Raw genomic sequence first — 27,418 nt, 5'->3', positions numbered from 1 at the left:
TATGCTAGAAAATCTCAATGTGAAAAGGAGACAGAAAAATTGATTATTAATGAAAAATTATTATAGTAAAGTATTGCCTTTTTCACTCTCTTCTAGAAATATTTTACTATTAAGACCTAATCAGATATTTTATGCTATATTATTTGTATTGTGTGGGCAAAATGGATGTGCACTATAAATGGTGTACATTGTTTTATGGCTTTATTCTTTAATATAGACTTGAATGGCATAAACCGGAAAATAGTATACAGAATGATCAACTCCCCTGTTTCCCAAATAGGGCAATGATCTCAACTTAAAGCTGTGGTTGATGTTCTTCTCCCTATACAGAAAATAAGTAATGCAAAATTCTTAGAACAAACTCGGTCACTGGGGCATTTTAACATTGTGTGTCTGAAGTAATTCCAGATTCCTGCTTGGAAAACATGGATTCTTAATATTCAGTACATGTTTTCACAACCTGTTATGAGGTAAATAGTAACTGAGCTGCTGGATTTTAGTAATTAATCTTTGTCAATATTGTATCTGGAGACATCATGAAATGCTGAGTTTGAGTTGGAAAATGGTTTTGGATCTTACCGAATCATTGGTATCTTTAGTCTGTATGGCATTTCCTGGAAAAAAGAGCCACCAGAAGTCAAGCTAGTAAATATGAACTCAGGAGACCTCAGTTGTTTGGGAGCACTTGCCCCAGAGTTTTCCTTTTAGCTTTCTAAACAAGCAATGGACACTGGAACAAAACTTCTGCCTTTTAATGGTTGATAAATTGAAGTTTGAACTACTCTTAAGGTTAGGGGCTGCATGCTCTCCGTTGTGTCAGCCTATTACCCATTGAATGTAACAACTGAGGAATGGAGTCCTCAAGAGCCTGACTGTCATTTGTGGCAATTTGATTGTGACTATGAACATTTTTCCCCTCTGAATTAAGCTGTGGAACATTTTATGCCAGTTGCCAATTTTTCTGTAGCAGACATGATTAATGTAACTAGTGTTTCAATTTAAACACTGTTTTCAATTTAGTGTTTCACATAACATGTGAAATGCATGGATGTCTAATGCCTGGGGCCACTTCAATGCATGAGGGAGTAATTCTGATCAAAGATGGTGCGCTTGCTATTATTTCAAAGTATTTACTGCCTGAAGCCCACTGATTACAGAAGCTTATTCTAGGTGGTTACAAGGATGTTTTGAGATTTATATAAAACTTTTTCTGTGGAAGAATTCAACATTTCCCTAACTATGCATGGTATTGTCAGTAGGTTTTGCTGGGGGAATACATTAGAGCCAGACCTGGACTAACACTAAGTGCTTTTGAAAAAGATTGACCTTCATCTTTGTTATACTTTACATTTATAACTTCTGTCATAAGTATAAAGTGCATATTACTCATAATTTCGGAAGACTAGATTATATGGATGCCTACGCTTTGTATTTTACCAGGCTTGGCTGTATAAACTTCTTTTAAACTGCTGCTGTTAAGTTCAACTTAGCATTTGATGCTTTCATTAACACCATATAAAGAATAGCCAGACCCCCGCCTATTGTCATGAGCTGTATTTGCCACTACAGACATGAAATAGAATAAACATTTTCAGAATAGAAACAGTGGTTAGTTGGAATGGTATAGCTTTAAGTTGATATCTTTCATTATTTCAGTGAAAGAAAGGGGTATGCTGAAACATTTTCAGCTGCTCTACTTCTGTCAGTAGCTACCATCATTCAGCCTGTAAGCAGTTTGCAGGACCATGCATGTGCAAGTCTTGCATATGCAGACCTTGTGGCATGGAGACTGGACTCCAGGCTCATGCAGGAGAGGTAGCTCTTTGGCAACTTTTTTTGCATGGGCTTCCCGCTACTGCTAAAACTGATGACATGGTGCAGGCCGAGTGATGTAACAGCATGGGTGATTGGCAACTTAGGCCTCAAGCGGCTACAATGAAGAATTGTGTGTAAGAATCCTTTTCATTTAATCTGACATTATTGCATCAAAATGTGTGCATATTTGTGGGAGAATCATTGATGTAGATACATAATACATTCAAGTATATAGGTTGCTGTAGTGGAATTATTTCCAGGCTGGTGATGCAGAGTATTCAGAGAAGAACAACTGAACCAAATTTCTGCTGAAGGCCTGGAAGTTCTCATGTCTGAAATGTCACTGAAGTTCCATTCCAGGTGGCACTTCATTAGCCGCTCTTCATTTTCTGTCCACCATATACTTATGCCAGCTGTTTCTGTTTGCTGCTGTAATTTACATCACATTTTCTCTCCACACAGTTGTTTACATGAACCCAGTGGAAATCAAATGTCAGCTTCATTCTTATTTCCAACCTTCTTCTGTAATATCATCTGAAAAGCAAATTTTACAACTAAATGAGCTTTTTTGAGTCTGTGCCACTATAATTAAGCAGCTTTCTTCAAAGTAGCTTTGTAATGTTTTTCCTCACAAATGTTTCCATTAGTTTTCTGTTCTCAGAGGCTAAACTAACTTTAAAGTCACCATTTTTCAGAATGTTAATGTTCTTTAAAATTGAGTGCTGCCATTTATTTTTTTATAGAAATGTAGTTTTAGCTTCTGTAAATTAGTCAAAATGTATCCCAAAGCTCGCCTGTTTCTGTCATTTTCTCCATATCTTACTCTGTATATGATGCAGTTTACTTACTTTTCTTAACCTCTTCCTCTGAGTAATATATAAATAAGTAGCATCACTATGAATACTGTTCTCAAAATTAAGACACAAATTGTTATTCCTCATGTTAATTTAATTATTAATTCTTTATATTGGCTTATTAATAAAAGGGTACACCTCCTGAAAGGTCCAGTTTTCTGCCTTATTTTTTCTTCCTATGCTCTGATCATCACCATGTATTTTAGTTTTAGAAAATATTTTTGGTACTGTGATGCATTACAATCTTTTGAAGATGCTTATGACTATAGCGCAAGGGAATCGGAGCAGGCAAAACATGAGATTTTTAACTGTAGAAAAGTAAAGTAATTTCTCATCCTTGAAGATAATTTTATTGCCATAGATGAGCAAACCTAGGAAAATAAAAAATTCCTTCTCATGAGTCCGATTTTTGTCCTTGATCATAAAATGTTGGATTTACTGACTTTCCAATTTCTTTGTAAGTTCCATATTATTATTAGACATTCTTAAATTATGTTTGTTGGTATTGAGTATATTAAACTATTATATATAATGTAATACATTTGCTTTATCCTCTAATTATTCCACATGTTAGCGTTGTACATAAAGGTTAGATATCTATCAAAAAAATTTGAAGAGCTATGTTTAACATAGGTTGCTATCAAGAGCATCGTTTTGATTCCTTTTTTAACTATGTAATGACAAGTTTTCGTTGTGATTAATAATCATAAATGTAGTTTCATAGTAATGAATTTTTATTATCTGGATGTGTATGTATGGCTGTATGACTGAAACATTCTGTTATTTGTAATTTTTCCTCTCATTTTTAACTAACTCATTTTAGTTTGGGGTTCCTGTCCTGTCTTTTTTCATGGTTTTAAATTCTATTAATCTGTTTTGCCTCTGAAGTGAACCTGGTGACTTTGCAGACTTTGCAGTCTTAAATATAAATTTAAAATTTCCACTTATTTCATGTCTCCCCTAGTTTTCCTGCTCTTGAATGTATATTTGTAAAGCGTGTTCATTTTGTTTGATATGATTCTGTTGGATTTAAGTCAGGGTTTGGATTTTCCCCCTGAATCTGTGAATAGGTGGTTTTTTTTTTTTTCCTTACAGTAGTCAAATAAAAGTGAATGTAGTGCAGGTTTTTCCATTAGAGTCAACATTGCACTATTTTTGTAGATAAGTGGGTGAAAAAAAAGTTTGAGTTCAGTAGGTTCTAGCACATCTACTAGATAATAATTGTACTTTCTCAATTTAAAAGGATACTTAAAATATTTTTAAGACAGTCTAATTTTTTTTTTTAATTGTGTTTTGTTTTAGGTTTCCCAGGCTGGAGACTTGCTTATTGAAGTTTACGTGGAAAGAAAGGAGCCAGACTGTAGTATTATAATCAGGGTTAGTGTATAGAAGTGATACAGTGTTTTTACTAAGCACTTTCTCATGAAGTATACCAAATTTATTCTCATAAATGTTTTTATATAATTACATAATGAAAATATGAATTTATATCTATCACTATTCTTTTAATTTTTTTTTTAATTTGCTGTGTTGTCTAGGTTTTGTAAAGACTGATTATTATGCATTTTTAAGGAGAATGTTATGATACAATTTTAAAGGGGAGATGGCCTCCTTTAGTTTTACTGCAGTACACACTGGTATACATTCTCACAGCTCTATGGCTGCAACAGACAAGGACATTAACAAGTACACAGTGAATGCTGGTTTTATTCAATAGTACAAGGCTATTTAAATGACCTTCCTCCTGATTTTTCTTTTTGCCAGTGGCTATCTGCTTTCCTTGAGTGCTAAGAAACCAAAGCTTGTTACTTAACTATAATTGAGATATTTCAGCCTTATATCTGATAGTGTATTTTAAATACACTCATCTCCATGTAGTAGTCCTCTATTGTTTGGATGCTGAGGAAAAAAATTTCATTTCTCTAATGACAAAGGACAGATATTGTTAAGAAGGAAGTAGAAAATTTATGGCAATGCCTTTTTTTTTTTTTTTAATGTTATACCTCTCTGTTTCCTTTTTGTTCTGTTCAGCATACGACTCTCAAACACTTGTGTTTGTACATATATGTGGTATGCGATATACAGAGATACACACATACATACACAGAAGACATGCTTTTTTAAATAGGAATAAAAATGGGAATATGTATTGCTAAGATGATAAAATGGTACTTCTGTAATATTTACCCTCCCCTACCCAAGAAAATGTATCAAGGCTTTTTTTTTTTTTCCCCCTAATTTTTCAAGGGTAGAGAAAAAGAATTTCAAGTTACCAAGTTATCAGTCAGCTAAAAATTACAACTTTGATTTTGTGGAACAAAGTAAGGAAATCATGCTGGAGTCTGATAAATAATTTATGTGTTTCCAACTCTGTATATCTGCTGCCTTCCCCCCCCCCCCCCCCCAAGTCAGTTGCAGGGAAGAAGATTTTGAAAACAGAAATTGGAAATTGGGAGTTGTAATATATTATAAACTGCTTCAATTTGTATTACAGGTATCACCTTTGATGGAAGCAGAAGAATTAACTAATGATGTTTTAGGAATCAAAAACATTATTCCCAACAAAGATGATATCTGGGCTGCTTTTGAAGTACTTGAAAATGGAGAACTAGGTTAGTGACACTTAAATTTATGTGTGTTCATCAGATTTTATTGTTTTTATTTTTCAATACTTAACATAATCAAAAGCTTAGTTAAGGAGTTACAAAAAAGTTTATAGAAAGAAAACAAAAATTAACCTTCATGCCATTGTTTTACATTTGGTTACTGTGACAGCTACGTGATTTCTTTCTACGCTTTGCCAGAAATAATGTGATGAATTGTTTTAAAATGCTTATAAATTGGGGGCTGAAAAAATATTCTTTATATTGCTCTGCTTCGCAGTTCATTAGTCATCAGCTATAGAAAAGTAGGTCTTCCCAATAAGTCTCAAAGAAGAAACTTATTTTCATTAGAATGTCAGCAGTTGATTTTATAAGAAATAATGTTTTTCAGAAAATGAAATGAGAAAATACATGTGAGACTTGGGGGAAAGGATCTTTTTTATTATTTAGTCAATTATTGTATGTGTGTAGATGAAAAAGGAGGCATAAAGTTGTGTAATCTTGTGTTTATGGCAAGTGGCATTATGGTGTATCTAGCAGAATCTTGAAACATTTGTTTTAAATATGGTTTTGCTGCCAGCAGGAGCAGATGTCACACGGTCACAATATTCATGAACTGTAACATTGGGAGTGCTTTATGCATGCTGGAGCTTGCACTTTATTATTAGAGATACTTAACATAAAGTAATAGAGATTTTTTTAATTAAAACATTGTATTTCGATGAATACTCACTAATGTAATCTAATTTTTGAAGAATACCTGGGGGACAGAAATAAAATTCCCTCTAAAATTGCTTTTCGTAAAAAGCAATGTCTAGTTGCACTTCATAGTAAGTTGCTGCTCTTATTATTTTTGTGTTACAGAAGTGGACTGTGGACTAGTTTATTTCTGTAGTGAAGGTACCTATTTTCAAGTTAAGAAAAAAACTACAAAAAATTGAGAAAACTAAGATTACTGAATGTTCCAAGATTGTTTGAATAGTGTCATGGTTTAATGCCAGCCAGCAACTAAGCCCCACACAGCCGCTCGCTCCCTCCATCCTGGTGGGACGGGGGAGAGAATCAGAAGAGTAAAAATGAGAAAACTCGTGGGTTGAGATAAAGACAGTTTAAGAAGTAAAGCAAAAACCGTGTACACAAGCAAAGCGAAGCAAGGAATTCATTCACTACTTCCCATGGGCAGGCAGGTGTTCAGCCATCTCCAGGAAAGCAGGGCTCCATCACGCGTAATGGTTACTTGGGAAGACAAAATGCCATTACTCTGAACGTTCCCCCCTTCCTTCTTCTTCCCCCAGCTTTATGTCCTGAGCATGACGTCATATGGTATGGAACAGCACTTTGGTCCATTGGGGTCAGCTGTCCCAGCCGTGTCCCCTCCCAGCTTCTTGTGCACCCCCAGCCTACTCGCTGGTGGGGTGGGGTGAGAAGCAGAAAAGGCCTTGACTCTGTGTAAGCTGCTCAGCAGTAACAAAATCATCTCTATATTACCAACGCTGTTTTCAGCACAAATCCAAAACATAGTCTCATACTAGCTGCTATGAAGAAAACTAACTCAACTCCAGCCAAAACCAGCACAAATAGCTTTGTTATACTTGATTTTCAGATGTGCTTACAGTATTCTCTTTAGATTTACTAGTATTCCTGATATACTCAGTCTTGACCTTTTCAGTATCAATAACAAGAATGGAATTGCATTCTCCCTTTTGACTTAAAATAAGTGATCCTGAACCCTGTTTGCATCTTGCAATCTTGTGGTAATGCTGTGTAGGGTTGTAACATAGAGTCCGTTTCCAGATTTGTAGATGCAAGTGTCAACTGACAAAGAATGCTAGCATCTAGTGTCTTTAGAAGAGTCCTGATAACTTTTACAAGTACTCTAGAAATCCTATTTCTTTTGACTGAGTAATGGAAAAATCTGAAGAGGGAATTTTATTTTCTTAAACTGGATATATAATACTTACAGGCAAATGAAAACTAAACTAGATATGGCCAAGAGAACATAAAAGTAAATACAAAAGATAGACCCCACAGCAGCTTCTTGAGGTATTTGTGTGCAGCAACTAGTATTTTAGTGTATGGCTAGAAATGTTGTCTGAGCTAATGTCTATGGAGGATCAGTAAAATTAAGCTTAGAGTGAGACACCACAGGCCCTATACAGGACAATAAACATTGGCAAGGGATTAGAGTGTATCCCATTGAAACAAGAGTTTACAATGCAAAGTAGAAGTGGGATACCAGTGTTTTAAAACCAAAATAGACAAGCAAAAAGCAAACTAAATAAAGTCCTAATTCAGCACCTGGCTCCAATCAGTAGAGACTGTGTTGATGAAATGTGTGCTTCGTGGACCCCTTCGTGGAAGAATCTGTGCATCAGAACAGGCGAACTGAATTAATAATGTTGAAAAATAAAAATAATCCGTGTAGTAAGAGGCGCTTAATCAGGAAGACTCCTGTGGTGCTATGGCTGAATCTAGCAGATTTTCGAAAGGCTGAAATACAGAGAAGATAACGGAGGAAAAATCCTGTGCAGTCTTTGGTCCAAATGTGACACTAAAGAAGTAAAAATCCACTTGAGTCTTTGCTGCTGCAGGTCGATCTTACTAGCATCATTTAACAAACACCGTTGAACATTACATAATCTAAGGCATTTACAAATAAGTTGAGATTCTGACATGTCATGACAGAAACAAAGTTTGTGTATTTGTTTCAAATGTACATTAATGATCACAGTGTCTTTCTGACAGAAATTAATTTCCTGCTTGTGTTCTTGCCATGGCCTGGTACCTGTCCAGTGCATGGTGGTATTCAGTTTGTTACACTTAGTCCTGAAGTTTTATAAGAGTTATTTTACTTTTTAAGATATACTGCCCTCAAAATGAACCCTGAGAAGTCAAGAAAATTAGAATCTTACGTTTTCTAAAAAGTAATTTTCTCCTGATAGTTAGTGTTGTTTAAGGTGAAAATGACTGGTTTTGGATATTTACCAGCATTTGATGACCTAAGTAAAAGGGTAATTGGACGTATGTGTTGACTGCTTGCTGTTCAAAATACTAAAATTGCAATATTAAAAATCAACTAAATTATTTGCATATAGAAAAGTTGAAATAATTGATAATTTTATCTAACCTAATGCAGAACATTCAATACCATATGCTTTTACAAAATAGGGTGTATAATTTTTTTAGTAATTTGTGCTTGATGGATAGTTGGTAAACGAGGTGTGTTACCAGTAAAATAGCTAATACATTTCAGCATCATGATTTATGTACCATGTAATCCATGATGACAGATGGTCTTAAATGTGACTATAAATAAGACAGTAGGTATTTACTCTGGGAGTGCTGGTGTTCTAGGAAGATGTGGTGATTTGCCAGTGTTTCCTGCCTTAGATTTGTAAAGTTCTCCTTAAAATAGATTTTTCTGTCTGGTACAAAGGCAACAAGTTATTTTAACTTTGTCACATCAGTGTCCGCAGTTTCCCCAAAGCTGAAAAGAAATTTTAAAAGTTTGACCGTTTAAAACAAAAGGGCCAGAAGAAATGGTGTTATAAAGTAGGGATTGAGCTGCTGTCTACAGAATGGTATTTTTGTTAGGCTGCTTTGTTGTCATGTCTGAATAATAAAATCTTTATATAAGTGGTATAACGAGTCTACAGGTAAGGTAGGTTTTTTGCATCCCAAAACAGCAGTAGTTTTTTCTGTCAGTTAAGCGTGTTATTTTTGGCTGCTGCTTTCTGGAGCTCTGCTGTTCAGGTGTTCAGGAAAATATGTTCTGCTAGAGGGTAGTGGTGGACAGTCCCAAAGCAGCTGTTGACATTTCATATTCATCTGCCCTAGCAGAAATGAAAACCGAGATTATGCCGGCATACTTTTCCCCTCAGTACTTGAGATACAGGGCTAGACTGCCTGACCCAACATGATGGTGTCACACAGGTGTGACAGGAGCTGTACCCAGCTGTTCTCAAGGCCTGACCCGCATAAGTTGGTATGCAAATGGGAACTCAGAACTGTTGGAAAAGTCTGTCTTTGGCGATAAAATGACACTTGGATCCACTGCTCTAAGCTGTAGCCTGCAAAGCCATCATTAAGGTTTTTGTGCTCTCGTGAATTATAGTAGGTGCCTACTGCTGAGCGAGTGAAAGCCTTCAGAGGTGTGCGTGGATTCGTAGAGGGGGAACTGTACAGTGTCCCTCCATCCACATTGCTGTTGCCTTGTATGATACCTCAGGCTGTGTTGCAGTACATGCCATACTCAGATTTCTGCTGGATCTGGTAATGCAGATTTAGGGACAATTTGCAAGGTCTTCCCTACTTTCATTTGGTATATGAACTGGGGTTTGTATGGAGTACGGGCTGGACTTTCTTATCACTGCAGTTTTTTCAATCCTGTGAAAGGGTCTCAGAGCTTCTGTTTTAGGATGGTTGATACCTATCTATCAACAAAGGTAAGTTTAAGCAACTGAAGTGTTGAAGCGCACGCATACAGTCTAGTCATGCCTTCCTTCATCTATTGGTATTTTAATCTTGCTGCACTCTTTGTATGACGTTGGAATATAAAAGTGCAAGTCTGGAAATTCCTCAGCCACAGCAACAGGGAGAAGACCTAGTGAGACCACATACTTTTCCCTTCTAGTAGAAGGAAGGTAATGAAACCAAGAGTGTCTCAGTCTGCTTTGATCATTAACAGACAATATAATATTGCAAATACTATTTTTTTTTTCACTGTAACTGCTCCAAATTCTTTGGGTTTTGATTGCAGAGAATTGGTAGCTATGATGATTCATTTTGTATTGAGCCTAGGCCAATGAGGCCCAGTACAGCTGCAGGTCTCAGGTCTGTTTGATCATATTTAGGTATGCCCGGTGATAGTTCTTAACTTTTGCATTTAGTTTGAAAGCAATGTTTTAGTGTTTTTACATAAGAAAATGTTCATAACTAAATACAAAAGAATCAGTGAACGTTTGACTATTGCTGTTTAATTTGATATTTGTTACCTGTGCAGACCCTGCCAGCAAAGGTGTTGCTGCAGAAAGTCAATGAAGTGCCTAATTGTCTTATTTTGAAAGTAGCGTTTTTCTTCTGTAGCTCAAAGTGAATGAGACAGTGTTGTGTATAGGCATGTGTAACTTCTAAGGGCCTCCGATCTTGGGGTTATTTTTTTGTTTCAGCATTGGTTTTTTTTTTTCCCCCGGCATTTTTCAGAACGTCCTCTGCATTATACAGAGAATGTACTAGAACAAGTTCTTCACTGGAGTTCTCTACCAGAGCCTGGCACTGCATATCTGATAATAAAGAGATTTCTCACAGCAGACATGATAAAACTCTACAGTGGTACGTATTTTTTTTAAAACTTAAGATATTTCATGTGGGAACATGAGAATGGCAATTGTTTTATAGCTGTTTCCTTGGGGCAGAGTGTCCCAAAACGTCTATATTACTACTACTTCATAAAGGTACTGATTTACTGAGGGTTGTGCTGACTTCCTTTTAAAACATAAAAAATACGTATATTCTTGTTTATGCAAACTATAAGCTCTCCCATTTGAACATAAAAGTATACAGAAACTCTGCATTCATTTCGCAGTTTGTGAACTTCTGCTGTGGAGCTTGAGACTGCTGTTTTATCCATAGTGCAGTTCTGCACAATCCATCCACATACATAATACAGTATACTCTCTCTGTGGACTATATATATGCATATATATATAATGATTATATTATATATAAAACATGTAATTTATATATAATTATATAAGTATGTTATGTTATTATAATAATAATAATTTCTGTTATATAATACAATGCCTCCAAACTACAAAGCTAATTTGAATGAAATACTCAAGCAACTGAATTACTTAGAGAGTATGTGGCCTTTAATAAGGATGAGGAATTTGGATCTGACATTTGAAAGGAACTATAGCTCAAATATATAGTGGAAAAATATGATTCACAAGCTGCCCCAGTCCGTTGGTTTTTTTTTGTTTTGGTTTTTTTTTTTTACGTAATACCTGGCTTTAAATCTCCTGTATAATAATATGTAGTATTCACTTTGAGGGAAGCAGGAGTTTAGAAGTTAAACATGTCCAAAAATTACTATCCTGTTTGAAGCAGTTGAAATCCTATATGCTGCCACTGTGAAACATGTGATGGTGACACATCGTGCCTGGTTTGATGCCCATCTGATTTTATCTGATGACTTATTCAAATATGTAGTCTTTTCTTTTCCTGTAGATCTCTTCCCTATACACAGAGGTATTAATCTCTCCATCTATATATCTCTTCTGTCTTGATTTCAAGAAGTAAAAGTTATGCTGTTATGCTTATTCTTCTGAAAGTAATAGCCTTCTGTCATGATCCTTTATTCCTGGAAAAGCATATTCCACAAATATGAACCAACCTTAACAAGTGTGCTATTCATGACTTTTATGTTTGAGTTTCACTATCTCTAAACGTGTCATAGCAGATAGTGAATAGAGAGAAATGGCCTACTTCATTAAAAGCTTGATATATGAACTCCCATCACCTCGCTCAGTATGTGTTGAGGTATAATCAGAAAAGGGAATGGATCGTAAGGACTATGTGAACCACTGCTCTGAGAAACACATGAGGATTAGGCTAGAGTCTGAAGTTCAATGTACAAAATGTGGTACTATTTAAAGGGGAGATCTGCCATTTGCCCTCCTTCTCTCCTAATTTATACAGGCATTTGCTCTCCCAACCCATCACAGTAATTGTTTGCATCAATTCTATTCAGTTTGACCTTAGTCTAGACACACTGGCTTTTGACTGAATGCTTACATTTACTGGCTTTTTTTTTGGTGTTAAAATAATAAAACCTTATTTAATAAGTTACATTGGTTTTCTTAGTTTGAAGGGAAAAAATCTCTGCCATATTGCAGACTTATAGTCTTGATCTCTGCAAACTCTACATGGCAGAGTAATCTTGTGTACTACAAAATCTTTTCTTGAAAGTGGAATTGCTGTTTTAAGGAACTTTTACACGGTGAGCATTTTAATCTCTAAAACGTTACTTTTTCTAACTGAATCTTGTTATAATAAAATAATAAATACAGTTCTGTAGTCATTTCATCTTGTTAGAGTTTTTGAGTCCACTTTTAGCTTGTAAATTTACTCTGAAGCATTAGCAATACTGAGGAACAAGTTCACTAGCTTCAGTAAAGCAGTGTATGTATTAAGTGTAGGCAAAGATGTATAGAAAGTCTGCATCATTCATCCACATTTTGTAGTTGCAGGAATCTATGTGTTTATTGTTTCTGTTTCTAATCTTGCATCTGTACACACTGTTAAAAAAATAAGCAGCTATTTCAGGACAAAAACATACAGGTTTTTTAGATAAAAATTGTACTTCCATCATTAGGTACTTCCATCATTAGGTAGTGTCAGAGTGAGAAAAGATACAGGACGAGGTCACTGGGGAAGGAATGCTCCCCATGTCTAGAGAAGGAGGCAGTTGTGGTTACATGGGGGCTCTCCATCTCAAAGTGCGCAAAAGATGACTGCTGGCTTGAAGGAAGAAGGGGAGACCTTAGTCTTTTCAGTCTTTTACTCTCTTTATGTGGATAATTCCTCCTCGCTGAGTAGTAAGGCTGAGGCCAGATGTCCAGCCACTACTATTGGAAGTATGTTTCTTAACAGTGGATTCAGCCCGTACAAATGGACAGCTGGATGGATGGATGTACTCCTTTGCAGTAAAATTAATAGGGCTGTGATCATATGCTTATAACTGAATTCCATGAGTTTCCCTTGGTTCTCTGATTTATGTTAGAGTCTTACAGACTAAATTAAGATATTCCTGACTTTTTTTTCTGTTAGTGTTACCTCAGAGCTTTGTGTCATCAGCACTTTTCTCCTTTTTCTTCCAGAGACTTTAATGATGTTTGAAATAATGTTGGTTCAATAGTGAGCCTAAAGGAACAACACTATTAGCCTCATTTAATCTTGGCAACTTATCATTGTCTTCCCTGTCAGTGCAACTTTTCCCATGTTCCTTATACATAGTGTATTCTCCTTTTTCGTAATTATTATACTCATTTGCATTTTCTCCGTTTTAAAATAATTTCTCATGTTGTGCAATATCAAACATTGTATTGAGGTCTAGATGTACATTTTCTCTTGTCTAGAAATCAACTTTCCTTTTCAAGGAAAAAAAGATGTTCGTTTATTTCTATTGATATGTTTCAGTAAATTCGTGGCGAGTTTTCCGCTTTCTTCCAGATCTTTAGTTATTCTCTCTTGACAATTTATTCCACAGCTTTTCATGCTTGTTGCAAGAGCACTTTTTCAGGTGCTGTTCAGAAGGGCAAGGTGTGCATTATATTTTGGTATAAGAGATACTCAGTACAGCTTAGTTCTATTTCAAGACCCTCTTTCTTCTCCTTACCTGAAAATTTCCCACGTTAAAGTTTCATTTGTTAGAAAAATATGAGAGAACAGATTCACTATAAAGTATGCGTATATAGGTCCTTGAAATTTTACCAGTACAGAGTTATTTTTGAGTGGGAAGTATTGATTTCTGAGAACAGGGGCTATTATTCAGAGATATTCTTTGAAATGCAAACTTATAAACCATAGGTGGATCAATCGTGAATGGATTGAGTGCATCTAGTTCCTAGTAGTTGCAAAGTTCTAGAAAGTTCTGCATGTTTTGTAAAGTTTGTATCTGAAAAATAATTCTGGTTAGGACACATCCCGATTGTTTTAGGTTTACTTTAGGAAATACTGGCTTCCAAAGAATATAGAATATCATCAATTTAGAGGATTATTATTTTTCCTCCTTCAGGCTTTCTAAGATCTTTGTAAGTATCAAGTGTTTGATAGATTTGCTATGCTGCGAATGCTGTGAAGTTTAGAATGAGTTTTTGTCATTTCGAGAGCTATGTGCAGAAATTTAAAACCTTTCAATTTGGTACAGACGTGGAAGTATCCTACTACTCTCATTTGGTATGGATAAAAAAAAAAAGCTTCTGACTGTGTGGATAAGCATTCATATTCTATTCTTAACATTAAATAAATATTCTTATTGGCAAAGAGGGAATATGTTAGCGCTTTTTTTAACTGTGCGTGTGTATTTGCACTTATAACTGAGGAAATCCAGGTAACTTCTGATTTTAATTGTTGAAATGTCTGGCTTTAGATTGTATCTTAAACTCTAACGAAAATACTGGGAAATTTTCTTTCGAGATTTTCCTTTAATGGCAAACATGCTGATTAGAATGTAGTTGGTTTTATTTGATGAAATCAAAGAAGTTTATTATCTTTTTAATTTCTATTGTATTTTTAAATATTTTTCATAACTTCAGTTTGTACTAAGATATAAAGCAAGAGGGAATTAAATTCACAATTATTAATTATCTTCTTTTTGCAAATAATTTGGGTTAGTAGGAGGGATAATTTAATTCCGACTCTTTAAACAGCTGTTTTTCAGCCAGTACGAAAGATGGGATTGAGATACAACTTTTCAAGTTAGTCCCAAAGTCTCTCTACACCATACAAATGATAATAGAATCTGACTCTGAGTTTTGAAATATAACTTAACTTGTTTTTTTGTATGTACAAATTGTAAAGTACAAATTTGTGAAGTACAAATACACTTGGTACTTTAAAGTGTATTTGCATAAGTGGACGTTTGAGACTGGATATCACTTGTACTTTTTGTGCATGCACAACCATGCATCTAATGCATTAATACATTTTTTTCACTATTAAAATGTTGGGGCTCTTCCTAAATAGTCATGTGTGGAATAACTGTCTACAGGTTCTTTAAAAGAAGGACAAAACCCATAAATATTGAAATACAGGTAGTTACAAACAGTATCCTGCAATATATTTGCATTAGAACCTGTCATGTTTCATGCAAATTCTTAATTCTCACTTGTCACCTCTCATACTTGCTTTGTGGATGTTATGCGGTACTTGCAGATATTGACTGCTCATTTAGCAGAATGTATGAAGATGGAAAAAAATATGTAATTTTGATTAGTACACGTTACAGCAAGTGTCACTTCCAAAGCGTGGCTAGTTCTGTAGTTAGCTGTGGCTGTGTAATACTGCTCTTCGCAAATAAAAAAAATGACGCAAACAATGAAAGTTGGTCTTTTCTGTGTTCCTGTCTTTCCTGACCAAATGAAAATGTATTTTGTGTTTCTTTTTATTGTTGATTTATTTAAAACATTTTATTCTTATTTTTTGAGATTATATTGTGTGCCACCTCTTAATAACAGAGTTTTGATATCAGATGCTCAAATCCTAAGTGGAATTTTAATGAAAAAAGCCAATTGAGTAGTTGGGTAAGGATGCTATTCTCCATATACCACGTACTACTTTTATACCACAGTTTTATTTACTATCTTGAAATTAATATATTATAATAACCAGCGGTATCATTCTGGGACTCCTAAAAAAGTTTATTCATTTTTTTCTAAATAAATGAATGAATTACAGGAAATACCTGTATTTAGCAAAAGAAAATAGGTGGGGAAAGCCAAAATACAGCCTAAGTAGTAGGCTTGTAGTGTTTTGGGATAAAGGAATTATTAGCCCTGTTAGTATGGCTCACTCCTCAAGGTGAAATGGTGTTGACTGGAATGGAGGAGAAGAGTTCATCTCCTGCCTAGCTGCGCTCTCTTCATGCTGGCAGTCTGCTTCGAGCACTAGTTACCTCAAGGAGAAAAGAATACTTTAGAATTCTGCTGAATTTTGTGTTCTTTCATAAAGACTTCATAAGATGCAAGTAGGAATTTTTTTTTTTTCCTTTTGTTGTTCCTTACTTTGTTAAAGTGCTGTTTTGGTTTGAGTTTATATGCATGAGTCATATCAGCATGGTAATTACTGTAATTAGTGGTCAGAAGTTTTTGCTATTTGAAAGTGGACTTGCTGGGAAAAGCTGATAAACTAGTTAAGAAAAAATACATATATTGGGCAGAATAGGAAAACAAAAAACACGTAGAAGTGGTGGTGCAGTAGTTTATATGTACTAGTAATACTTTTTTGTATTATTTTATTTAGACTTTTAAATTGAGAATGTACTGAAAAATCTAGTCTCTTAACATAGAAAACCTTCAATGGTACTGATATTTTTTTTTAAAATAAAAGCTTTTTCAGCACAAAGTTAAATGCTTTATAAAGCTGACTGCAAAGTTGTGGTTTGGGTTTGGTGGGGTTTTTTTTGGGGGGGGGGGGGGATTGTTTTATTATTTTTACCAAATATATGTGTGTTTCTGTGTGTATTTTGACTCAAACAGGAAAATGTAGACAGACTCATGACAAAATCAGATGTTTATGGAAAATTTTTTGCCTCTCTGAAGCACAGAGGTTAAAAGTATCCGTGTCTTTTGCACTTAACTGCACATTCTATTCTGAAAATATTCTTTTAATTAAAGTATGTTGGTGGATTCTTTCCGTGTTACCTTAGAAGTGAAACAGAGAAAACTTTTTCCCCAGTAATTAAAATCATAATGGTGTCAATATTTAAGAATGTTTTTCTTATTAATATATTATACATTAAATGTAAATATGTATTATATATTAATATATTATTATAAATATTTATATATTATATGTAATTTCATTATTTTTATATCTCTATCATAATAACAAATCAGTGGAATTGTAATTTTAGTCTTTTGATAAACAGTAATACTAGGGGCACTTAAAAACTAGCAGCTTCCAGTGTTGTAAAATCTTCTAACAAAATGCTTTTTTATTTTCTTGATAGAGAAAAATGAGAAAGGTAGCGTGAAAGCAGGCAATCTGAAGTACAAAGAAGAACCATCGAAACTACTGTCTGGAAACAAATTTCAAGAGCGTTATTTTGTGTTACAGGAAGGAAACTTGCTTCTTTATAAGGATATGAAGGTACAACAGACAAACTCTTTACCAAACTCCTAAGCACTCACTTAAGCTTTCTTTTTCATACGAAAAAGTGAAGAAAGGCAAGCAGATCAACATTTCTGATATTAAATGGCAATTTCTAGAGTCTGGGATTGAAGTACAAGATTTTGATCTTACTATTTCACAGACGCTTTAGTAAAAGGAGTTTGTGTCAGTTGCTCATTTAGCTATTCTAATTATGCATTACTATAAGCTTTAAAAAATAAAAATAAACCAATGTTTGGGAATGCCTACAGCTTGTGCTGTGATTAAGTTCCATATTACTTCTACTACTGCTGTCTACAGTAGGTTTTCAAAAAACTTGTGAGCTGCATGCTGTTTTTTCTTGGTATCTCACACAAAGCCTTTAGAAACTACAAGCAATAGCTTTCTTATATGTACAAGTGTACAAGCAATAGGGTTCTTACACCTACAAGTGTCACGATAGAAGAGATTGTAGGAAACAATAACTCAATACACCAGCAAAATCTTCCCCTGCTTCCCAACAACAGTTTTCACATGTATCCTCAATCCTCCAAAAACTAGTATTGATAATTAGATATACCTCAGAATTCCACAGAAGCAAATTTAGGCATACTTAATAGTGTGGTGGGTTCAGTTTTAAATATTTCATGGGAGTTTTCTTTAAAGAGTGTTTTTGGGTGTACGCAGCTTGTATTAAAGTATGAAACTAAATCATAGGCATCGTGAACTGTTTTCATTTTAGTTTTGATAATTTCTGGTTAAAAAAAAAAATCTCGTAAAGTTTAATGTGGTTTTATTTTTGCTGACTGCTGGTTTTGCCCATCTAGCAAGTATAGATGTATACTTGCTGACCTTCATAAAGTACTCTTTTTTTTTTTTTTTTTTTTTTTTTTTTTAAGACAGATCCATTGCTCAAGTAAGCTAATGCAAAAGAAATATTGTGTCATCTTGTGATACTGTGGATATAATCTTAATTAGAATGACCCCAGAATGTCAAAAATAGCGTCTCATAATTTAGTGCTAAAACTCAAATTGGCACATATGGGAGAATAAATTAATATGCCTGTAAAACCTTAATTAGTATCTTGGAAAGAGTTTATGATAGGATTGTTGTACTACTTTATAATCTTTTTTTAAGCCATTCTGATTTAGAAAACATTAAATTCCCCAACTCAGGTGGAGTTTTGTACAGTGTGACTTTTAAATGGCTTTACATTTGTTTTTTAAAAAAGCAAATGGAAATTCCATTCTGACAAAATAGTGTATATCAGTTTGTTTGATTTTCTTTTGAGAGATGTTCAACTACCACTAATAATCTTGGTTTAATTTTAGTCATATTTAGAAATGAATAGTAGGAAAGCTTGACATTGCAGATGGAAAATTGTATTTAATAAGACTGCATGTACTAGTTAATTTATAAATTCTCATTAACAGCAAATTAAGTTTGTATATGCAGGTGGAGATACATTCTGCTAAGTGTTTCTCTTGTTCAAGAGCAATTACCAAAAAGTGAAAAGTTTTCATGATACTGTATATTAAATTACCGTATTGTGCTAATTGACTGAAATGGCATACCACTTTAAGGTACTGTTGTTAAGAGATAGGCTCACACACAGACAAATAGCTTCGTTAAGGTACATTTTTGTGAGAAGTGTACTGTTATTTAACTAAATAGCATGTTTTGTAGGGGTGTTTTTTCATCCTGGCAGTACCCTTGCTTTGAGCAGGAAGTTACACAAGAATACCAACCATAAAACTGTTGTGTGGGTTTTTTGTTTGGGTTTTTTTTTTTTTCTTAAATGTTTATGCTATCTCAGATTCTGTCTCTTTTTCCCCACACTGAGTGTTAGAGATTGAAAGCTGTAGAGGGAGAAATTGAGAATCCAGGACAGTAAACACTATGGAGTAGCTTTACGTACTGGGATTATAGGATTTGTTAAGTATTTTTTTTTTTTCTAAATAGAAAGCTAAAACACTTGACCTAAAAGTACTAAAGGGATGTTAGTGTGTTGTGTTAGATGTTGTGTTCTGTAGTAGAATAGTGTACATGAGAATTTTATTGTTTCCTTTCAGCATTTCATCATCCAGTCATGTTCACTTCTTGTACCTGGTGTGGGTATAAGTCTGTTGTAGGTTGGCTAAAGGTAGTTTGTTCAAGGAAAGAAGGAACCTTAGGAGATCTCTAGTCCAACTTCTGTTCACAGCAGGGCTAGCAACTGAGGTCAGAGCAGGTTGCTCAGGGCTTGATGTAGTTAAGTCTTGCAAACACCTGAGGATGGAGATTGCACAACCTCTCTGGGCAGCCTGTTGCAGTACCTGACTATCCTCATGTGAAAAAGTTTCTCCTTATATCTAGTTATCTTCTCATGATGTGAAGAGCCTCACTCGATCTTCTTGATAACTTCCCTGTAGGTGCTGTGGGGCTGCCATTAGGTCAGCCTCTCCTCACAGGGCAAGTGCTCCAGCCCCCAGCCAGTTTGATGGGCCTCTGCTGAACTCACTCCAGATTACTGATTCTCTTTATTGGGGGGTGCAGGACTGTAGGATGCAGTCTCACAAGTGCTGAGGAGAGGTGGAAGATCACTCTCTTCAACTTACCAGCTGTGCTTCTGCTAACACAGCCCAGGAGACCTTCTTTGCTGCCAGGACACACTGCTGGCTTATGCCGAGCTTGCCATCTACCAGCCCCCTCAGGTCCTTCTCAGCAGAGCTGCTCCCCAGTCTGTGTCATTGCAGGGTTTTTTTTCTTCCCCAGTGCAGTACTTGGTATTTATCGTTGTTGAATTTCATAAGATTGCTGTTGGCCCATTTCTTTGTCCTGTATAGGTCCATCTGGAAGTCAGCTCTGCCGCCAAGTATATTGACTGGTCCTCTGGGTTGTTGTGCAGACTTGATGATTGACTCCTCCAGGTCATTGATGAAGATGTAAAAAGGACAGGTCCCAGGATAGACCCCTGCATTTACTCCCCTTGTTGTAGGTCCGCAGTTAGAGTATGTCTGATTAACCGTCACCCTCTGAGTCTGATCATGCAACTAGCTTTTTACTGACATAGATGTCCACCCATCCAGACTGTAACATCCCAACTTGGGTAGAAGAATATTGTGGGAGACAGTGTGAGAAGCCTTGATAAAGCTGAGGTAGACATCCAGTGCTCCCCCTCATCTACAAATCCAGTCATTTTATTGTAGAAGTCAATCACGTTGGTCATGCTGCATGCTCCCAGTAGCACCTTCTCTTCCATGTGCTAAGAAACGTGCTCCAAGAAAACTCACTCTAGGATTTCCCCAGGGACTGAAATGAGGCTGGCAGGCAACTAATTCTTCAAGTTGTCTTTTCAGCCTTTATTGAGGATGGATGCAATGTTTTCCTTTTTCCAGTTGCCAGCAGTTGCCCCTAATCTCTGACCCTTCCAAGATGACACAGAGCAGCCTTTCAAGGATGTCAGCCAGCACACTCGGAACACTTGGATGCAGCCTATCTGATCCAATGGACTTGCATGACTTAAATTCTCTCAAGTCTTTTCTGACTCAATCCAGTGCTCCTCTGGTGCAGTCGTCATTCTCCTCCTTGAACCCTGTCTGTAAGTGTAGAGGCCTAGGAGACCTTGGTGGTGCAAAGGAAATATTGAGTTACCTTAGCCTTACCTGTGTCTGCTATTGCTAATTCACCCTCCCTGTTCAGCATTGGTCTACATTTTCCTTGTTCAGCCTTTTACTACTAAAATACTGATGTAGAAGCTCTTCATGTTGCCTGTGTTGTCCATAGCAGTTCTCAATTCCAAATGAGCTTTGGCTTTTCAAACACCATATCTACATGGCCTGGGCAGTGTTTCTAAATTTCTTCTTTCATAGTCTCTCCCTGCTTCCACCTCCTGTATATTGCCTTTGTCTGCATTGGAGCTCTACCATGAGCTACTAATTTACCTGGACTTGTCTCCTGATAAATCTACTTGTTTTCCTGAGTATTGGGATGAACCGTTCTTGTTCTTGGAGAATGCTGTCCTTAAAGACCTGCCAGCTTTCCTGAGCTCCTTTACCCGTCAGAGTTGCCTCCTCCCATGGACACACACCTATCAGTTCCCTGAACAAGCCAAACGTAGTTCTTACACCTTAATTTGGCTTCAAACAAGCCAAATTAGTTCTTCTAATCTCCGTGGTCTGTCCTCTGCTAACTTGTAATCTTTTTTACACTCAAGATCTTGAGCTCTACTATTTCATCGTAACTATGGCCAATACTACCATTGATTATCACATCCCTGACCAGTTCTTCCTTGTCTGTGAATAGCGGATCCAGCTGTGCATCACCCCTTGTTGGCCTATCCAGTATTGGTGTCAAGAAGTTGTCCCTGACACCCTCCAGAAACCAGCGAGATTGCTTGTGTCCCACTGTGTGCCCTTCCAGAAGATACCAGGGAGAGCAAAGCCCTGCCTTCCCCATCCCCTGCCCCATAAGAGTCAGGATCTGTTATCCAGAGACTTCCTTGGGTTGTTTAAAGACTTCATCTGCTTTTTTTCATCCTGATTTGGGTGATCTGAAGCAAATAGTCAGCATGATATTGTCCATCCCATAGAAGAGCTCCTTTAACAGAGGGCAACCCCACTCCTCATCTTCCTTGACTGTCTCTCTTGAAGAGCTTGTGTCCATATATTACACCACTCCAGTTTCGTGATTTTGTACCACCACATCTTCATTATTCCAGTTGTGTTACAGTTTTGTGACTTCACGTGGACCTCAAGTTCTTAATTAGTCTGCTTCCAGTAATAGTGATTGGCAGACTTTGTTAATGGGAAAGAAAGAGAGAAAAAATGTAATGATCTGTTAGAAAAGAGGGGTGCAGCCCATGAAAGAAGCATAACTATGAAGACAGTCATGTGGCACTTTCTCTTTTGCACATTCCTGATACTAATTAGAATCTTATTTTATTTGCAGGCTAGCAAACCTGAAAAAGTGTTGCCTGTCAATTCCCTGAAGCTTTATGTTGGAGTGAAAAAGAAAATGAAGCCACCAACAAAGTAAGACTAGAAAAGAAAAGAAGTTAAACACTGTGTAGCATGGTACTTGTAGTATCATCAAGAAAGGGGAACATAAAACATTGTGGAACAAGGAAAATCAAGAAGCCAATTGAAGTATGCTGAATTAAATTATCCTCTATAATATTATTTGTTCTGTTTCTATCCCTGTTTTTGTGTTCCATGTTAACTCTTCTGTGCTAGGAAATTACTTTATTGATTGGCTTTTCTTAATCTTAAGTGTATTATCTCTTGTGGATATGTTTGCTGCTAGCTCACTTAGTTTTGTAGTATGTGTCCTGCATTTCATTGGTGGACACACCTTCTTTGCACCAAGAAAAAAGAAGAGAAAACCAACTAGTCATGGCCTTTATGACAGTCCCTGTTCAGTAGAGGATTTTCCTTTTTCAGGATCCTTGTTATTTTGATGTTTCTTCTTCTAGCTGAAGACTACAGAGCCCTTTACAAATGTCAGTGACTATGTTTCTGGAAAAGAGCAGTGAAAAATGATACCTGTTTTTCTCAGATGTTTCCAGAATGCTGACACTGAGACAATGTACATAAGATCCTGTCCCAAGGGGATTCTAAGTTGGCTGTAGCTTTTAAACAGACCTGCTTGAACTTTTCCTTTACAGTTGGCACATCAAAATGCCCCAAAAAAGTCTATAAATTTCAAAGCTTTGCTCTGTTAGAGAAAAAGTTGGTGGGTTGTTTTTTGTTTTTTTTTTTTTTTTTTTTTTTGAGTTAAGCACAGAATGAGTAGGAGATTAGTCCAAAACAGGAATAAAAAGATTATGTAAACGAGTCTTTGCAGGTAGGTTCTTTCCTTGAGGTTTATATTCAGTCTACTTTTAAAAGCAGACTTTGCAAAGTCTCTTCTGGATCTCCAGGAGTGTGAGTGTTTGTGTTTGTTTCACCTCAGGGGCCTCATTGTGCACCTACTCCCTTTATTTTCAGCAATTTTTAAATCTCTGTAGACTCATCTGATTCCTTCTGTTTATAGTGCAAGCATCTCTTCCCTCTGTGACTTCCACACTGTAGTGGACTCTTTACTGGGCACCATCTTAGCAGTTTTACTTCTGGCAGCTTTCAGAAAGTACAGCCACAGCCAAAATGAGGCAAGTAGTTAGCCATCATCTGCAGGGCTTGGCTATAACCCTTTGTCCAGAACAGAATGTTCATTTACGTGTGAATCAACTGTGAGAAAATGAGCAAAATCCATCATTAAACCCACAATTTGATTCTAGATTTGCAGTACACATTTAAATTTTGTAATTTTATATTTTTTTCCACTTAAAAGCACTATCTAAAGGTAATGGATCTCAGTTGGAGGAATGTGTCCCTGTCTTGAGTTTCTGGAACTAATTTTTGAAAATTTTATTTGTTTCAGCTGGGGACTTGCAGTATTTTCTGAAAAGCACCAGTGGTAGGTAAACACGAAACACGTGATTGGTTTAACTTCAATGTTTAATATTTGTTGAAATGTTCAATTTCAAAATAAGAATGTTTGAAAACTAATGGGCATTAATTTGCTTGCATGTTGAATTTTTGCTATGTTTTTCTTAATTAACTAAACAGTCATAATCCATATGTTTTGGTAATCTTTTGGGGTTAGGTGTCTGTCTCCCTTCTGTGGCCATAAAGCAAACTATTTTCATAAATTTAGAATGATAGATTTTAAACCTATGCACATACTTTAAATGAAGCACACGCATTGTCTTCAAAGTAGGGTAAAATGCTAATTTGAAGTATTTATATTTCCCTATCTTTTTATGGGAGTGTTAATAATAAATATGGACAACATTCATAAATGAATGTAAGCACTGTTTGAAGTTGTTTCAAAGCCTATTCTTTAATATGTTTAACTGCAACAGGATTTTTTGTTGTTTTTCTTGTTAATTATACATTGCGTTCTAGGTATATATGTTGTGATGGACAAGACGCACAGATGGAGTGGATGATCAGCATTTTTACTGCACAGGTACTAATCTGATCAAAGAAATGTAACTTTTACTGCTGTTACGAAAATCCTATTAAACAATCATATGTATGTGCTATGGATATGTTATAGATGAAGTTGCAATGCCATTAAAGTTTCTGGAATACTCAATGTAATAAAACTTCAGAAAGATGGTCTAGTCTATGAAGACTATTATTTATAATGTCATTTTCATATGAAAGCTGAGTACTTTGAGAGTAATGGAGAACAACATTATATTCTGGCTTTTTTTTTTTTTTTTCTCCTACTTGTTGTGGAGAAGCTGGTTAAAGACAGACAACTCATTTCCTTTGCAGTAATAAACCTCTTCTGGGTGAAGTTCTGACCTGTGTGCCACAATGCCTGAGTGCTATTTCTCTGCTCACTAGTTTGGATGCCGCGTGCAAAGTAGTCATGAAAGAAGGGTGCCCTGTTTAAAAACATAGTGGTGTGAGCTAGCCCTGTCGCAGACCCATGCCAATACAGCTGTATTTCTCTGGTATCCAGGTTAGCTTAGTTAACACTGACAATTCATTGTGTTGGATAGGCATTATCCTAATTAAGTAATCTGCGTGCTACTAGATTGTGGGTAAGGAGGGTGTACGTTTGAGTGCCATTTAACATCCCTGCAAATGGCATTTAATATTTACATAAGAGGAAGTGGGAGTAAGAGACATGGGAAGAATTCAACCTGACAGGAGACTGGAACATAGTTTAAGGTTTTAAAAGGATTTTGCATTTGTGTCAGATTTTTCTTGTCTCTCCCATGACATTCAAAGAACTTTGGGAAATATAACTGTGAATAAATATCACTACATTTATGATTACCTGTGAGCTTTGCGTATTACGTAGAGTGGTCTAGGCACAAGGCTGTTGCAATACATACTTCTTAGAGGCTTTCTAAAACAGAATCTGACCTTCATAGATAGTAGTGCTAGAAGTACAATGCATGCCTTGTAAGGAAGACTTCCAAATTTTTGTCTTATTCAAAGCTCCCTTAACTGAAGTAACTATTGTAGTTTCCATGGAAACAGGCACTGGTCCTGGCATACATCTCATGGGCATCACATGAGCGGTGTCACAACAAATAGGCTCAGAGGTTATTGATATAGGCTACTTAGAAATAACTCATACAAGCTTGGTAACTGTTGAAGTCCTTTTGACGTAGAATCACAAGAAGGATAATCTATTAGGATTCTGATCAGGTAGTGTGGTATGTAGAACATTCCTCTGACAATATAGATAAAAAACTGAGAGGCACTGCTCAATGTTCAGGATATTTTTTCTAACAAAAAAACCTAAATCATTTCATGTGCATTTTTAAAAAAAAATTGCTATGAATTAATACGATTGTTTTAAAAAAACTTCATTCCAATGAATGAACAGTACAATGGATTAGCAGTACTAATGAGCTGCATTGAGAGGGGTTTTGGGGGTTATTTTTGGTTGTTTTGTTTTTTTTTTTTTTGTGGGGTTTGGGTTTTTTTTAATCAGCATTCTGGACATCAGTAAAGTTGTCAGTCTTTGAATTACATGAGAAATTAAGTGCTAACAATGCAGATTTGCTGTATTGTTCTTATTACAATCTACTGCTTTAAATATAATTTACAGTGAAAATCCTCTTGAGAATGCAATGGCTCATGTTGCTAAAGCTTACTATAAGATCTCCAAATGTTTTGTATCATGCAGCAGCAGACAATTATTATCACATTATGCCATTTCTCAATCAGAAAACTGTAAATGTCAACTGAGGTTATTTCTAGTTAGAATTTTCAAATTGAGGCCATCTTTACGGAAGATAGCTTGTCTTTTACCTTAGCTGTTATCACAGTATTTGAATACCTTTATGTTAGAGAGACTGCAGGCACCACATTTTATTTGTCAGTGGAATAGCTTAGATTACAAATTGAAAAATACTGTAAAGTAGGTTTTGAAGTGTTAAGACATTGACATTTAATGATCCAGTGCAATTAGGAGGGAGATAAATCTATGTTACTGTGCTCCTCGGTGCTTGAGCAGAATAAGACTTTATTGGTAATTAATATCAGTAAGATAGTAGTACTGTTGTTACCTTTTTTTTCCATTTTCTGATAATGTTTATTCCTGTATCTTAAATAGTGCAGAGAATATAAATAGCAAAGTGTAGATACCACTGTAATCTAGTAACAAGAGTACTTTTGATACAGAAAGTAAAGTTAGCCCAGTGGTTATTAATCTTGTACTTCAAGCTGGTAAATACTAAGAGGGTTTGAAGGAGGACCATTGTTTCTTTCAGTTCTATGCAAAATCATCCTGAAAAATATGGCTGAAACTTGATTCTTGAATTCTGTAATAGTTTTGTACAAAATCACTTAATAACATACAGTTGGAAGTAATTAATTGATATGAAGATGGACACAATAATATTCTTCCAGTTCCATTGCCTTTGATCGACTAGAGAGAAGCACGTTATATTACCATGAGGTGCAGTTGAGCAGATAGGTCAAAACTATGAATAAATACATTTATTATGTGGCCTAATACGTTGCTAGTATTTCTGATGTACTTTCCCAGAGTTCTATTTTAAGAAATGTTACAGACACAAAAGAGAAATCAGGCTGCTTAACTGACAGGGTTAGTTTCCTTAAGCTTGCTGAGAATTAAGGGAGGCAGTTTCCTTCAGAAGCTGACTTAAAGTTTCTCAATCACTTTCTGAATTGCATCTGTTTCTTGTATCTTGGTCCACAATAAACTGATTTTGGTTGGCAAGACCTGCTCTTTCAGATAATACCTTCTCAGTGTTTCATTGGAAGAAAATGTTCGCAGTGTTCACTGGGGAGAACTCTTACAACAGGCTGTTACATCACCCTGGCCAGCACCATGTATGAGAATTTTTTACTCCATAAAGATGTAAATCTATAAAATACTTCTTCTGAATTTGAAACTGGGGCTTCTGATTTCTAGACTGCTGTTCTAAGTCAATAATCACTGATTCTGATGGCTTTTTAATAGTAACGCTGTTTTTACTTGCAGACCATCTGCAAGTATGATCACAGCTCCACCACTGGATTTTTGTATACAGTCCTGAAGAGACTTCTTACTTCATGGATCCAGGACGATTGAATACCATTAAAAAAATAAAGGATACTGAAGATCCTGACACCTGTGAAAAAAAAATCTATTACAAATTTGGACAGTATCACAGAATTGTTTAGGTTGGAAGAGACCTCTGGGGATCATCTAGCCAAATCCCTCTGTTCAAAGTAGGGTCAGCTAGAGCAAGTTGCTCAGGGCTGTGTCCAGTC

General features: G+C 35.9%; 1 protein-coding gene across 6 annotated transcripts in view; it reads left to right on the top strand.

Moving 5' to 3' along the window:
- ARAP2 (ArfGAP with RhoGAP domain, ankyrin repeat and PH domain 2) overlaps positions 1-27,418 on the top strand; it is a 402,708-nt gene that overhangs the window by 365,178 nt on the left and 10,112 nt on the right. For all 6 annotated transcript variants that reach the window (XR_012775490.1, XM_075499897.1, XM_075499898.1 and 3 more), the window contains 7 exons: positions 3,972-4,046; positions 5,164-5,281; positions 10,475-10,603; positions 17,007-17,146; positions 22,077-22,159; positions 23,547-23,582; positions 24,074-24,137. Coding sequence is in view for 5 of the 6 variants with exons in the window: in XM_075499897.1 (XP_075356012.1) it covers positions 3,972-4,046; positions 5,164-5,281; positions 10,475-10,603; positions 17,007-17,146; positions 22,077-22,159; positions 23,547-23,582; positions 24,074-24,137 (645 nt within the window). In the remaining variant the exon portion in view is untranslated. The remainder of the gene's footprint in view (positions 1-3,971; positions 4,047-5,163; positions 5,282-10,474; positions 10,604-17,006; positions 17,147-22,076; positions 22,160-23,546; positions 23,583-24,073; positions 24,138-27,418) is intronic.

The sequence above is a fragment of the Mycteria americana genome, chromosome 4, assembly GCF_035582795.1.
Source record: "Mycteria americana isolate JAX WOST 10 ecotype Jacksonville Zoo and Gardens chromosome 4, USCA_MyAme_1.0, whole genome shotgun sequence".
NCBI classification, from domain to species: domain Eukaryota; kingdom Metazoa; phylum Chordata; class Aves; order Ciconiiformes; family Ciconiidae; genus Mycteria; species Mycteria americana.
Note: the sequence above shows the minus strand (reverse complement) of the source record. Positions and strands in the feature narration are given on the sequence as shown.